Source organism: Mustela lutreola, chromosome 8 (assembly GCF_030435805.1).
Source record: "Mustela lutreola isolate mMusLut2 chromosome 8, mMusLut2.pri, whole genome shotgun sequence".
NCBI classification, from domain to species: domain Eukaryota; kingdom Metazoa; phylum Chordata; class Mammalia; order Carnivora; family Mustelidae; genus Mustela; species Mustela lutreola.
The window spans coordinates 25,233,364-25,247,581 of NC_081297.1; the positions used below are offsets into that span (position 1 = coordinate 25,233,364).

At 43.4% G+C, this 14,218-nt stretch overlaps 1 protein-coding gene across 1 annotated transcript in view; it reads left to right on the forward strand.

The window, feature by feature from the left end:
• Positions 1-348: 348 nt before the first annotated feature.
• ITGA8 (integrin subunit alpha 8) overlaps positions 349-14,218 on the forward strand; it is a 171,129-nt gene continuing 157,259 nt past the window's right edge. Inside the window, exons 1-2 of the mRNA XM_059184049.1 lie at positions 349-700; positions 1,388-1,521. Coding sequence (XP_059040032.1) covers positions 495-700; positions 1,388-1,521 — 340 coding nt within the window. The 5' untranslated portion in view covers positions 349-494. The remainder of the gene's footprint in view (positions 701-1,387; positions 1,522-14,218) is intronic.

Below are 14,218 nucleotides of genomic sequence, written 5' to 3' on the forward strand. Positions count from 1 at the left end.
TTCCGTTTAGGAGAAACTAGAGCGGACTCTCGTCCCATGCGGGGGGGCACAGCTCCCAAAAACAATGGCCTGAAGTGGGATGTGCGGGATTCAGATCGTCGATGAGGTGCGGCTGCAATGGATAGTCCTGCGGCGGAAGCAGGCTCCTGGCGCCGGCCTCCAGCAGGGGCTCGGGCGGCAGGGAGTCTCCGGGGCTCCCGCCCGCAGCCCGCGGATTCGCCGCTAGGAGGCGCCGTGAGCGCGCCGGGCCCCCTCCCGCTGCCAGAGGAGGGCTGGCATCCCCTCCGCCAGCCCCTGAGCGGGCCGCGGAGCAGGCGAGCAGCAGACCGCAGCGGACGCGCGGCGGAGCGCCGGGGGCTGTCACCGCGGACGTGCCGCGCGCCCCGACGCAGGACGCGGGCATCTGGGGACCGCCACCCGCCGCCCCAGCGAAGGAGCCGGGCCGGCGTCTCGGGCTCCCGCTCCCCGTTGAGCACCCGCCGGGGCGGAGGGCGATGTCTGCCGGGGCCCGCCGCGGTCCCCGGGGCAGCCTGGCGCCTCCGCTCGCGCCCCTCTGGTGCTTCTCCGCCGCGCTGGGCGTGCTGTGGACCCACGCCTCGCAGGCGTTCAACTTGGACGTGGACAAGCTCACGGTGTACAGCGGCCCCGAGGGCAGCTACTTCGGCTACGCGGTGGACTTCCATATACCTGCCGCTCGCACGTAAGTCGCCCAGCGCAGGGAGGTCACGCGCGGGAACGAATCCGGACACAGGTTGGGTCCCTGCCCGTCTGCCGGGGGACGCGCGCCCGTCCCCGCAGCCCGGTGGAAGGAGATTCTTGGGATTCCATCCCGCTGCGCACTTGGGGTCCCGTCAGGCTCCCCCCTCCTCTTGTCCCCCTTCCATGCTAGATGTGCCTTGTGAACTTTGAAGTAGAGACATGCCACTTGCATAGAAAACGCAAGCCCTAGGGACCTCCCAGGACCCGAGCAAAGACTCGAGCATCATACAAAGGGGAAAACGGGACCGGGACCGAACAAGCGAGTTTAAACAACGGACCACAACACGGTCTGTTTTTGCATAGCCTGTAACAATTAAGTGTCTGGGCGCAAGTGCTGTCGGCTACAAGCAGCTGGGCTCTGTCCTTTGCTATTTTTTTCCCCTCTTCACTCATCTCACTGTATACATAGCTCCACCTAGAGAAGAATTAGGACTATCTGCACCCTCTTCAAACCAGGTTTCAGACGCCCGTAGGTTTGCAACAGGAAATCAAGTTTGACAGTCGGTCTCCAGCATAAATGTTTCTGCCCCCGACCCCAACCCTAGTCTCAGGGAGCACGCCCGCTACGGACTGCATCGCGTCCCACTTTTATGATTCCCAAGGAGTGATTTTCTCTAACCTTTCGCAGAGCGAGTGTCTTGGTGGGGGCGCCCAAAGCCAACACCACCCAGCCAGACATCGTGGAAGGGGGAGCCGTCTATTACTGTCCTTGGCCCGCCGAGGGGTCTGCGCAGTGCAGGCAGATACCGTTTGACAACACCAGTAAGTGATATTTGTCATTCTCAACGGTGTGTCCTGGTTTCAAAGAACCAGAGGCATGCGGGACTTAACTTCCCACTTTGGTTGTACTCATTTGGCCTGTCTGATGAGTCTTGTGTTGTGGGCTGTTCAGGTCCCTAGAGAAATCAGCTTAGTGAGTGAAGGCAAGGAAAATGTCCGGTGAACCCCAGAGAGGGAACCTTGGTGCTTTGACCTTGAATATTTGGATGTGTCCTAGTAACTTCTGTTTCCTTACTGTCCCAAGATGAGCATTTTCAGTGGATGCTTTAAAGAAATAAATATGTTCTACCTTAACCGTGATTATGGAGAGAGTTTGGTTGCTTACCAAGGACAAATCCAGGAAAAGACAGATCCTTAACATTTCCAGTGCCCAAATTCTGGAGGCAAGACTCAGCTGCTATAGACCTAGACATCTCTCCATGTTGCTGTTTAATTCTTTACAGAAAGAAAGAATTTTCTTTCAAAATATTGGATATTGGATGCAAACTAGTACAGGCAGAGTGTGGATGGATTACATCCATTTCCAAAATCCCTAGACAGATGTTTCTTATTTAATTAAAGGGAAAATACATTTTAACCAATTCAGGCTGGTTAGGTTTCCTCCGGTGTTTTCTCTTTGGGTCCTGAGAAAATAATTTTACCGTAATGCTTTCAAAAACATTAACACTGAATGTTTTAATTTGTACCTCTAAAACTTTATGAATTCCAAAGGTATACATTATCAGAAACCAAATATCTCTTTTCGTAAAAATGTGAACTCAAATAATGTTCTTTGATGATCAGTTAAAATACCTTTTGTACCACACAAGTATTTTTATGACATCATTCTTCATCATTATTACATTAGTGTGCACTTAGAATGTATGTGGAAAATCCATTTTCACAGCATTTTTATGAAATTGGAAGGATAGTATTTACCTGTTACTTTATCCAGTTTGCAACTTTCTATTTCAAAAAATTAAGTAATTTTGATTCTATCAATACGGAAGCCATTTCAAAGAAAAAAAAATCCTATGCAAGGCTTACCTTGAGTTATGCCCAAATTAAGAAAATACTTCATGAAAACATTCTCAAATTATATTTTTCACATGTATCTATATATAGTCACAATAACTCATTTCCCATTTTATTAAGTAACTCAGTTATTCTGTCCCAATTTTTATTTTTACTTTTAAATGTATTAGAAATTAGAAAAATTAAGCCACTTGATGTTAATTTGTAAAAGATATCTTTTAACTCGTTGTTTAATTGGGATTTTAAATGCTTCTGATTACTGACCTATGTCTAGTTTGAGAGTAAATTTTCTAAGTCAGGATAAAGCTTATAATTAATGGCTTTTAAAATAATCCATATCAAAACCATTTGTGTTTTTAAAAGTCTCTAAAACCCAGGCCTGGATAAATAAAGACATAAGGCAATGGTATTATTTGAATTTAAGTTAAGGGAAGTTAAGTATTTATATTTTAAGAGATATTCTTGCATTTCTACCAAGAAGCAAACTGTATCATGGACATGAGTTTTATAACCTGCTAGAACATTCCTATAACATACCAAATCAGAATCTGGTTAGTATATTTTTCCTTTGATAAAAGAAGAACCGATGTCTGCACAGATAGGTTACATCTGAATACCTTTCTAAGTACTAATCCCAGTAGATGTCATGGTTCAACAGATGAAAACCAGAGAATACAGACATCAATATGAATTTTTAAAAACTGAACACTCCCAACCAAAAAAATGTCCAATGTTAAATTACAATAGGTAGATTTTCCAAAAGTTCCTTCTAGAGCAACTTTTTGGGGATCTAAATTCACTTTCCGTGGAGAAATAATGCTGCAAGATTTTGCTTTGGTTTGGTTTCCAGAACAGCCCACAGGAATGCAGTTAACCCTTATTGTAACTGAATTATATTTGTAGTGAAACAGTAGGGGACAAACCTACACAGTTTTAACAATTAAATAAATAGAAAAATAATAAGAATATCGAGAAAAGGTCAGAGTTACTTAGAGAAAGAACCAGGGGTGAATGGCGTCCCTTCTGTGCAAGTTCTGAGGAAGACATCTGGGTATCTCTAAGTGTTCTAGAGATTAATGCTGCTGGTTCTACACTCTATCTTATTTGGCTTCTAAATGAATGGAAGTTTTTGTTTGTTTGTTTGTTTTTTGTTTTTATGGTAGATAGATGCCCTCATCCTATTATACTTAACAACCATAACTGTAGTGATTTGAGGATTCATAAGTGGAACAAAATAAGGGGAAGAAACGGGGAGGGAAACAGATGTTTCTGAAATAATTGAGCAAAAATGAAGATAAAAAAGAAGCAAGGCAGAGGAAGTCACACGTTTTTGAGACATGAATGGTCCCCGGTGGAATGAACAAGATCGTGAGCTGTGTGAATGCTTGGGGGAGTCTCACTGAGAAGAATCTTTGAGGAAAGAAAGTTTCCCCTGTTAGCCATCAGGGGGTACTGTGGGCCCAGGAACCTTGGTTGCTGTTGGGAATGGCCTGGGAATGGAGGGCAAAAGGAATCGGAGGACCTCGGGGCTCCATGTTGGCTACTGAGTGGGAGCTAGCTCTCAACACATCATTTCTACCTATTTCTTTATCCAGGCGCTCCAGATAATAGAACTGCCAGGGGTTGCCATTTACTGCGAAGCTGGGGGAGAGAGGAGGGGCAGTGGGAGTCAGTATAGCTCTTCGCAGTTTAAGTCCCTGTTCTTGGGGTACAGGATGATCTTGGAACCAAAGATGAAAGGCAGAAACACAGGTGCTGCTGACTCGGGGTCTGGCAGTCAATGTCATCACATTTACTGATCACCTACTATGTAACAGCCTCTTATACACCTTATTTCTAATCCATAAAACGCATTTTATGAATAAGGAAACTGACATCAAAGGTGTTCAAAAAGAGCTGTCCCCAAGACCACAGTAAGCAGTAGATGTCGGGTTGCAAAAAAGGTCTGCCTGCCTGCGACAGAGCCTGCCTCTTTGCCCCGCCTTCCTTCCGGGAGTGGGAGAGGACGGGTCCTAATAGGGTGCAAATTCAGGGTCAGAGTCTATGGAGGTGACGCACTGCTTGCCCTGCCTTCACACTTCCTTCCCCTCAGCCCCCAATTACCTTCACAAAGTCCAATTAAAATGATCTTCCAGGGAAGATCAAGAAGGGAAAAGCAGTTGGGGTTGAAGGTTGTGGAGAGCAGAGGTCTTAGAAGGAGGCTTTGTCTTGATGGGAAGGATGGGTTGTCTATGTCCCTGGTTTGTTGCAGCTTCTCACAGTGTGCTGTGGCCCCTCAGAGTCCCAGGTCAACAGCTTCCTGTCTTAATCTCTGCCACTTGGCAGCCATGTATGGTTTTCCATAAAGAGGAAGAAAATTTCTCTGCCTGACAAAATGTAGTGGCTTTGAGTGCTAACACCCACATCTGATGTTCACATAAGAGAGCACGCTGACTCAGGCACAAATATGTATTACATTTCAAATATTCCTCTAAACATATAGTTGTAACTTCCCCATCTTTTCTCTGTCTGGCTTTCCTATTACATGTGAATTCAAGTAAATTTGACCTTTTAATGACTCTGTTTCAACTTGTTCAGGCCCCTGGGGCGTCTACAATTTAGTGTTCACGGTGGTAGCCTAACAAACTCTCCCAACCTAGGCATTGAAGGAGACTGGCCTATAATTTAGTCTGCGGATCTGGTTGTGATCTTGAACTTCAGTTGTAAGGTCAACTGCCTTTCTTTCTTTTTAAAACTTCCATTTAGTTCGATTTTTTTCATTAAGTGATCATTTATTTTATTTTGACCTTATCATGTAAGCTGGATTTTAAAAATGACTTCTCAGTGTAAATGAAAAACTGGGACACCAGGAGTAGCCCAGCACTTCAAATGCATGAACACTATTAAAATCTGTGGTCCTTTCAAGTAGGGAGGAAGGAAACCTTAGGGAAGCATATGGCAGTGGGGGAGGTGCAAAGAGTAGATAATTTTCCTGCTCTGTACAAAATCAAGTGGTTGCAAAAAAAAAACCCCACTTCCCTCATCTCCCTTCTGTCTTTCTCTCTTACTTCACTAGAATAAAATTCCCCCTTCACCAAATTGATCTCTTTCACTTTTGCCTCGGGAACTGTCTAAACTGTGCCCCGTGTCTTAAACAATTTAAAATATCACATCTGCCACATTCATGCCTTTCCTTTCTAAATCTGCTCCAAGGCTCATTTCATCTTTTTCCTACATTTCCCAAACCCGTGCGTGGAGTAAGTAAAACTGTGAGATTACAGCCCTCTTGCTAAAGGAGGGAGGGATGAGACAGAATGAATAGAGCCTCATCTTTGGAATGATGAAGGGCAAATTGCAACAATAGTAGCAAAAGCATAGTGTGCAGATATCTGATTATTTTAAATACACAAATGAAACATTTTGAGGAGACAGATAATGGCATGTGCTAATTAATGACGATAATCATCATAACACTAAAAGTAATGGTGAGGCAAGACAGCTGGGAACCACTGGCAATTAGGGACCCACATTAAGAATGAACAGGAAGAGGTGGGCGGGGCCGTTGAGATTTGGAAGTCATCTGAGAAAAAGTACTAAAATTTGCCTGGCCTTAATTTAGCATCTCTGTGTTTAAAGCAACAACAATAAAACAAAACCCGAAAATGGAAGACAGTTTGGTTAGGATATTTCAAAGCTCTGAAATGGTAAGATTTTTCTTAGAGTTGTGTTTTAGCTTGGGGACCGGAAGCCTTTGTGTTGGGGGTCTGTTTTATTTTGTGTTAAGTGAGCCCACAATAAGAAGCAGCTTAAAGCATCTGGTGCCGTGACTGGTACAGGGGTTGCTTTTTGATAATATTGGGTGTGCCCTTTTTCTCATGTGAGGGTTAGGAAACATATTGGTCACATAAGTCTTGCTTTTTCCAACTTCCTCAGAAAGAAATCAGGTTTTGTTCAGGAACAAAGAGAAGAAAAAATGTAGGTCAGAGCTATCAAGTAAATGACAGAGGAAATAACCCAAATGTGACAGAACTCATGGACAGCAGAAATCTAGGCTTTGGGAAGTTCAGCTGAAAGTGGAAAAAGGGGCGGGGGAGGCAGCCCAGATAGAACCAGCTCTATGAAAAATTCATAATGCAAAATTAGTATCAGGGCTGCTAATCAGAAAAATATATAGATACATATATATGCATTGCTGACCCCACTGAATCATGGAAGCTGGATGGTTCGCTTGTTCTGGGAGCAACTCATGACAGCTACCATGCCTGACACGCTGCCCAGACAGATGCCATCAACGTCCCTAAGCTTTTCCCAAATGGCTTACACTTCCACGCAACAGAATATAACCAAGTCCTGATACGAGAAGGGAGGAGGCAGTGATCCCTACAGTGCATAGTGGCCAAGGAAGCAATTAGAAAAAGGAAGTCCTTGAAACTCTAACTAGAAATGGGAAACAGACCTGCTCCACAGCAAGTTGAGTAGTATGAGCATTAGGCGCCTGTTGCCTAATCTGAAAAATTCTTTCAAGAAACTAGAGGTCTGTGCGATGGAACAGGCTTCCAGGGCCTTGGTAAGAAGAGACCATGCAGCATTCTGGGAGAAAGGTAGGAAATTGTAAAATTTTTCTGAAAGCGGAAAAAAGCACTTGGGTGTAGAAGGTGACCGGTTTAGATGTGTGTGTTCGAACTTCACCTGTTGTGTCCAAAGAGCCCCGTATCCGTGCATGGTGTTGACAAAGAGTGAAGCCAACTCCCTCTAGTCAGCTTCTGGCTCCATTTCTCATGTGTCTTGGTTGTCATTCCCTGTGACTTGCCCAGATGTCTCCAGCTTGCCACACCGCTTACACAACTTACGTCTTCAGCAAGATATGTCGAAGTACTGGGTATCTCTCAAATGTGTGTTACGTATACACACATGTCCCTGCTCTCCCTGGACCTATGTCCTCAACCATCCAGAACATCTTCTCTCCCAGCCATGATTTTCTGATACTTCTGGCTTCTTTCTTCCTGCCATTCCCAATGGGAGATACGTTTTAGATGTTAATTCTGAAGTTGTTGCCAATCCTTTTTTAGAAGAAAGGAGGCATAAACAGTAAAAAAGTGATGTTTCCAAATATCCTCAATGTGGGTAGTCAAGCAAATTATGGCCTAATCACTATGAGAAAATGGTTTTGTTTAATGTTAAGGGCAAAACATAAAATTCAATACTTTATCTAGATCTGTTGAAGAGCACAGGAAGGGGTATGTGATGAGAGGCTGTCTTTGGGACGTGTGATTAAAATTGGATTTTTCTTCTTCTTTTTTTAAAAATGCATTTCTTAGCCTCATTTTCAAAACCATGATCAGGTATTTATTTATGATCAGGAAAAATAGTGGTAAAAATTAACACACAAATATTTCTAAATGAAGTTATTGAGTTCACTGAAGGGTTGTGAAAATTTGGTATGGATGGTAGAGTAGTTAAAAAATTCAGTTTTTGTGTGGTTACATGTTTCCAAATATTGAAGACCAAGCTTTTTTCCAGTAACAATTACATGTGTAAAAATAAGAAGATGCAGAATTATTGCCTGTGTCCATTTTTGATTGTCCCTGAATCAACAGGAATATAGACTTGATGGTCTGCCATGACAGTTTCGAGAGCCTTTTACAAGAAGAGGCTGCTCATGCGGGCAAACCACTGTACAGATCCTATCAATTCAAATGCTAATTTCATCTTGGAACACCCTCACAGACATCTCCAGAAATAACATTCAGTCAAATATCTTGAGCCTGTCAAGCTGACACATAAATTAACCATCACACACCAGTGTATCACTTGCTCACGTTGAATGTTTGATGAGTTGGTAAGGAATTGCTTGTTCAAGTCACCCAAGGATGCAGGTCCATGGAGTTTCCTTACTGATGTGTGCTTTCAAGAGCACTCAACTGTAAAGGCGGGTAGAAAACTGTACATTGTCTGTGAAAGCTTCTGCCTAGATTTGACATATACAACTTCTCCTTGCATTTGGTAGGCCAAAGCAGGCCATGCCAACTTATTTCACACTTTTTTTTTTAACCCACACCTAATAAAATTGTATCTATAACCTTTAAAAGAACACTAGATAGGAAATGCAATAAAAGCAATTGTCTTTGGAAAAAATGTGATTAAAACTGGTTTTTCTTTTATCCCTATAGGACATATTTTGTAGGTCATATTTTGGGGACACTGAAATGGTTCTTTGGGACTATAGTCCCAACCCTCACACTTATGGTAGAGAGCAGATACATGGCAAGGAGATGAAGGTGTTTCTGTCAGCATTTACAAAAATATGAGAAAAACTTTATAACAAAAATCAGTCCTTAACCTGACCCATCTGGACTCCATTCTCTACCACAAATATTGTCTGGGAAGATTGAATACCCTTCATCCTTTCAATCAGGCTCCTTGGGGGACATGCTATTCAATCATAATGTCTTTATCTCCTCAAAGCACCTGTTAGTAAATGTTTTTTTAATTTATTCTTTATTTATTCTTCAGCATAACAGTATTCATTATTTTTGCACCACACCCAGTGCTCCATGCAATCTGTGCCCTCTATAATACCCACCACCTGGTACCCTGACCTCCCACCCCCCACCCCTTCAAAACCCTCAGATTGTTTTTCAGAGTCCATAGTCTCTCATGGTTCACCTCCCCTCCCAATTTCCCCCAACTCGCTTCTCCTCTCTATCTCCCCATGTCCTCCATGCTATTTGTTATGCTCCACAAATAAGTGAAACCATATGATAATTGACTCTCTCTGCTTGACTTATTTCACTCAGCATAATCTCTTCCAGTCCCGTCCATGTTGCTACAAAAGTTGGGTATTCGTCCTTTCTGATGGAGGCATAATACTCCATAGTGTATATGGACCACATCTTCCTTATCTATTCGTCCGTTGAAGGGCATCTTGGTTCTTTCCACAGTTTGGCGACCGTGGCCATTGCTGCTATAAACATTGGGGTACAGATGGCCCTTCTTTTCACTACATCTGTATCTTTGGGGTAAATACCCAGTAGTGCAATTGTAGGGTCATAGGGAAGTTTTATTTTTAATTTCTTGAGGAATCTCTACACTGTTCTCCAAAGAAGCTGCACCAACTTGCATTCCCACCAACAGTGGAAGAGGGTTCCCCTTTCTCCACATCCCCTCCAACACATGTTGTTTCCTGTCTTGCTAAGTGTAGCCATTCTAACTGGTGTTAGGTGATATCTCAATGTGGTTTTAATTTGAATCTCCCTGATGGCTGGTGATGATGAACATTTTTTCACGTGTCTGATAGCCACTTGTATGTCTTCATTGGAGAAGTGTCTGTTCATATCTTCTGCCCATTTTTTGATATGATTGTCTGTTTTGTGTGTGTTGAGTTTCAGGAGTTCTTTATAGATCCTGGATATCAACCTTTTGTCTGTACTGTCATTTGCAAATATCTTCTCCCATTCCGTGGGTTGCCTCTTTGTTTTGTTGACTGTTTCCTTTGCTGTGAAGATGCTTTTGATTTTGAAGAAGTCCCAAAAGTTCATTTTCGCTTTTGTTTCTTTGCCTTTGGAGACAAATCTTGAAAGAAGTTGCTGTGGCTGATATTGAAGAGATTACTGCCTATGTTCTCCTCTAGGATTCTGATGGATTCCTGTCTCACATTGAGGTCTTTTATCCATTTTGAGTTTATCTTTGTGTATGGTGTAAGAGAATGGTCGAGTTTCATTCTTCTACATATAGCTGCCCAGTTTTCCCAGCACCATTTATTGAAGAGACTGTCTTTTTTCCACTGTATATTTTTTCCTGTCTTGTCGAAGATTATTTGACCATAGAGTTGAAGGCCCATATCTGGGCTCTCTACTCTGTTCCACTGGTCTAAGTGTCACCTGTTAGTAAATTTTAACTCACCTTACTTTTGAAAACATTATCTAAAGACAGCAACCGAGTTGAAAGTAAAGCTTCATGTTGGCAAACAATAAAATCAAATTTCAGTGACCAGATGAGTGTTAGTAACTTTTTACAAGCAGATTCTATTCTAAACAGTTCTAAACAGAGTTCAAGGCCTTACGTATTCTTGTGGGGTTTACAGGGCATAGCCAGTGGCAAATTAAGAAAAAGGAAGATAAGAGCAAGGGAAAATGAGTGGTGTGTGTCTGCACCCATGTATTTATTTTAGATTTGGGTGGCTGTTGTGTTCCTGGTGCTGCTGTAACAAATTATCACACACTTAGTGACTTTAAACAACACAAACTGATTATCTTACAGTTTTGGAGGCCAAACTGAAATTAGGTCTGGTTGAACTAAAATCAAGGTGTTGGCAGAGTTGTATTTCTGCTGGAGGCTCTAAGAGAAGAAACTATTCCTTTGATTTTTCCAGTTTCCAAGGTTGCCCACATTCCTTGGTTCATGGCCCTCCCACATTTTCCAAAACCAGCAATGTCAGGCTGAGTCATTCTCCCCCTGGTGTGTCTCTTGCCCTCCTTTCCTGCCTCCATCTTTCACTCTAAAGGATCCTAGTTATGAGTGCCTGTTGGTTAAGCGTCTGCCTTCAGCTCAGGTCATGATCCGAGTGTCCTGGGATAGAGTCCTACAATAGGGTTCCCTGCTCATCAGGGAGTCTGCTTCTCCCTCTGCACCCTGCCCCTACTCAAGCGCGCTCTCTCTCTCTTTCTCTCTCTTTTTTTTTTTATTTTTTAAATTTTTTATTTTTTATAAACATATATTTTTATCCCCAGGGGTACAGGTCTGTGAATCGCCAGGTTTACACACTTCACAGCACTCACCAAAGCACATACCCTCCCAATGTCCATAACCCCACCCCCCTTCTCCCAAACCCTCTCCCCCCAGCAACCCTCAGTTTGTTTTGTGAGATTAAGAGTCACTTATGGTGACTCTTAATCTCTCTCTCTCTCTTAAAGATAAATAAAATATTAAAAAAAAGAAAGAAAGAATCTTTGTTATGAAAATGGTCCCACCTGGATAATCTCTGTATCTTAAGTTCAGCTGGTTAGAAACCTTAATTCCCCTTCTTCACTCCACCTATAATATTCACAGGTTTGGGGGTGATTAATGTAAACATTTGGGGGGCTATTATTTTGCTTATCACAGGTGGTTAGAGTTTTATTGAGGAGGTGGAATATTTGAGCAAGGACCTAAATTAAGTGAAGGAAGGAATGAAGCAATATTGAAGGATGGGTAGTGGTCCAGCTTGTAGTGAAGTCATTGTTGAAATCTAGAGATGAGCGTGTCCTTGGGAGATGGAGGCTGCTGGACTAGATTGAAGTAAGTCAGGGAAAGAGTGACAGAAAATGAGGCCAGAGAGCCAAGTATATAGGCAGGTACCTTAAAGGCCAGGGTCAATGTTTTGGATTTTATTCGTGGAGTGATGGGCAACCACTGGTGGTTTTGAGTAGGCAAGTAAGATAATTTGAATTTGATTTTTCCAAGGCTCAGTTTAACAGACTAGAGACAAGAAAGGAGACTAGACTCTTCTCATTGTCCACTGAGAGAGAAGTATGGTTAGGCTTGGGTGATAGCAGTTAGGGTTGAAATATGGTAGGATCTGGGGTTCATTTGAAAATGCAAGTGGTAGAATTGCATTATGGAACAGATGAAAGGTGTGGAAGAATTTTGACCCAAGTCGTGGAGGAATGGGACAGAGACTGGGAACAACAGGGAAGGAGCAAGTCTTAGAAAAATATACTAGGAGTCAAATCCAGACATGTGAAATTTGAGCTGCTTATTAGAGATCCAGCCAAAGTCCTATGAGAAGGTAGATCAGTAAAGTTGGAGCTCAAGCCAGAGGCTTGGATACTGACATTTGGAAGTCATGAGTGTGTGGAAGATATTCAGGACCACATCTTGGGGAGTGAGTATGGTGAGAGAAGGGGGAAGCAAAGCAGAGCCAAGAGAAGAGAATGAGCTTGGCCTGACATTTGGAGAAATGTTGAAGAATGGAGGAGAATGTGTAAGAAGCACTGAGAAGGAGGGCCATTGAGGTAGAAGTCATGAACCCACTGAGGCAAGTCTTGTGAAAGGAGGACAGAAATGGGCAGGTTTGCTTGGCCACGGGAAAGTACTGCTGACAAACAAAAATGGTGGCAGTGGAGTTTTCAAGAGAGAAAATGAGAGGACAGATGGGGACAGCAAGGACCAAGAACTCTTACTATACATGGGATCAGAGGAACGTAGTCATGGAGAACCTATTTGAGCATGTTTGCAGCCCATTAGGCTCATCCCATTGAGAGGAAAGCAATGGTGACAGAAAGAGAAGGGGACCTACAGGAACACAGTCCTGAGAAGATGGGAAAGGGGGTGTGCAGCTCTTACACAAATGGAGGGGCTCAGGGACAGCTCTTCCCCAGGGACAGGACACGGCACAGTGAGGGCACCAGTGAGAGAGGTTGGTGGGTCAGGAGACAGGAGGAGGAAGATGGCCTTTTCTCATGTCTTGCATTTTCTCCATGAAATAAGAAGCAAGGTTACCAGCTGAGTGCAAGAAGGTGGTAGGAGAGGGTTGGGAGATTGGGGAAGTGTGAACGGAGCAGTGACGTCACGGGATTGATGAGCAGGCTGTGCGCAGGGACGGGGCACATTCATAATCTGAATTTATCTTTGGAAGGAGTAAATTTTTGCCTCTGCCCCACCTTATGGCTTGAGTCTACTCATTTGGAATAGGATTTAAGATCTCCCAGAGAACAGTTCCATCCTGAGTGTTAATCTTCCATGAGGATACGCTGCAGACACAGAACATTTAAATTCTGAAATGCTTATTTAATGTGCCATTGGGAATGGTGATGCCTTTTTTTTTTTTTTTTTTTTTTTAAACCAGAGAAATGAACCATTTTGCTAAATGAACGGTTGGGATCCTTTTTACTACATCTTCCGGCAACAGCGCTGAGATCCCGAGGAGAATGGAAGCATATGAGGGGAGTTAGTGTAAATACATTTGCAAGCATTATTGGGAGGCAAGTTTATACAGCCTTCATCCTGAAACCCAATCATATCCTGTATTGAAAAGCATTGCTTTGAGGTCATATTGAAGAGATTTATGTCATTTAATCTGCTTCCTGAGATTCCCATGCTGAGAGGTTTTCATTACTTCTTGAAGCAAATAAATTGTTGGGCACTAAACAGAAGCCTGCTGTGTTCCTGCCCATCTGAAGGTGACACAGAAGCTATGTTGAGACTTGTCTGTCCCCCAGCTGTAACTATGGCCAAGACTTTGGAGGCCAGGTAATTATTCCAAGTGGGAGAAAGTCTAGAGCTGAGAGAAAGTCTGAGGAATTCAAAGAGCTCAAAGGAAATCACGGTGCTTGGGAACGAAGGGATGACACTAGCGAGGTTAGGGTAGTGTGACAACTCTGACTTCCGGACAGAGAATGAATCTGTAAGTGGCAAACCTGGGGGAAGGGACACCAGTCAGGAGGCTGTTGCAGAACCTGTGGCTAAAGAAATGGTGGTCCCAACTAGGGAAATGGCAACAGGTATGGAAAGAAACGGATGGATTTGAGGGGGCTTTGGAAGGAAGAATCAGCAGGAACAGACTAGCGAATGGAATTTGGGAGCGCAGCATTACTGATTGCCAAGGATGCCTGTGAACAAGACGGACATAGTCTCTGACCTTGTGATAATGCAAGTCCAGTGGACGAGAGCATCAGTGCCTGGCTGCGGTAGACCGGGACAAGTGCTG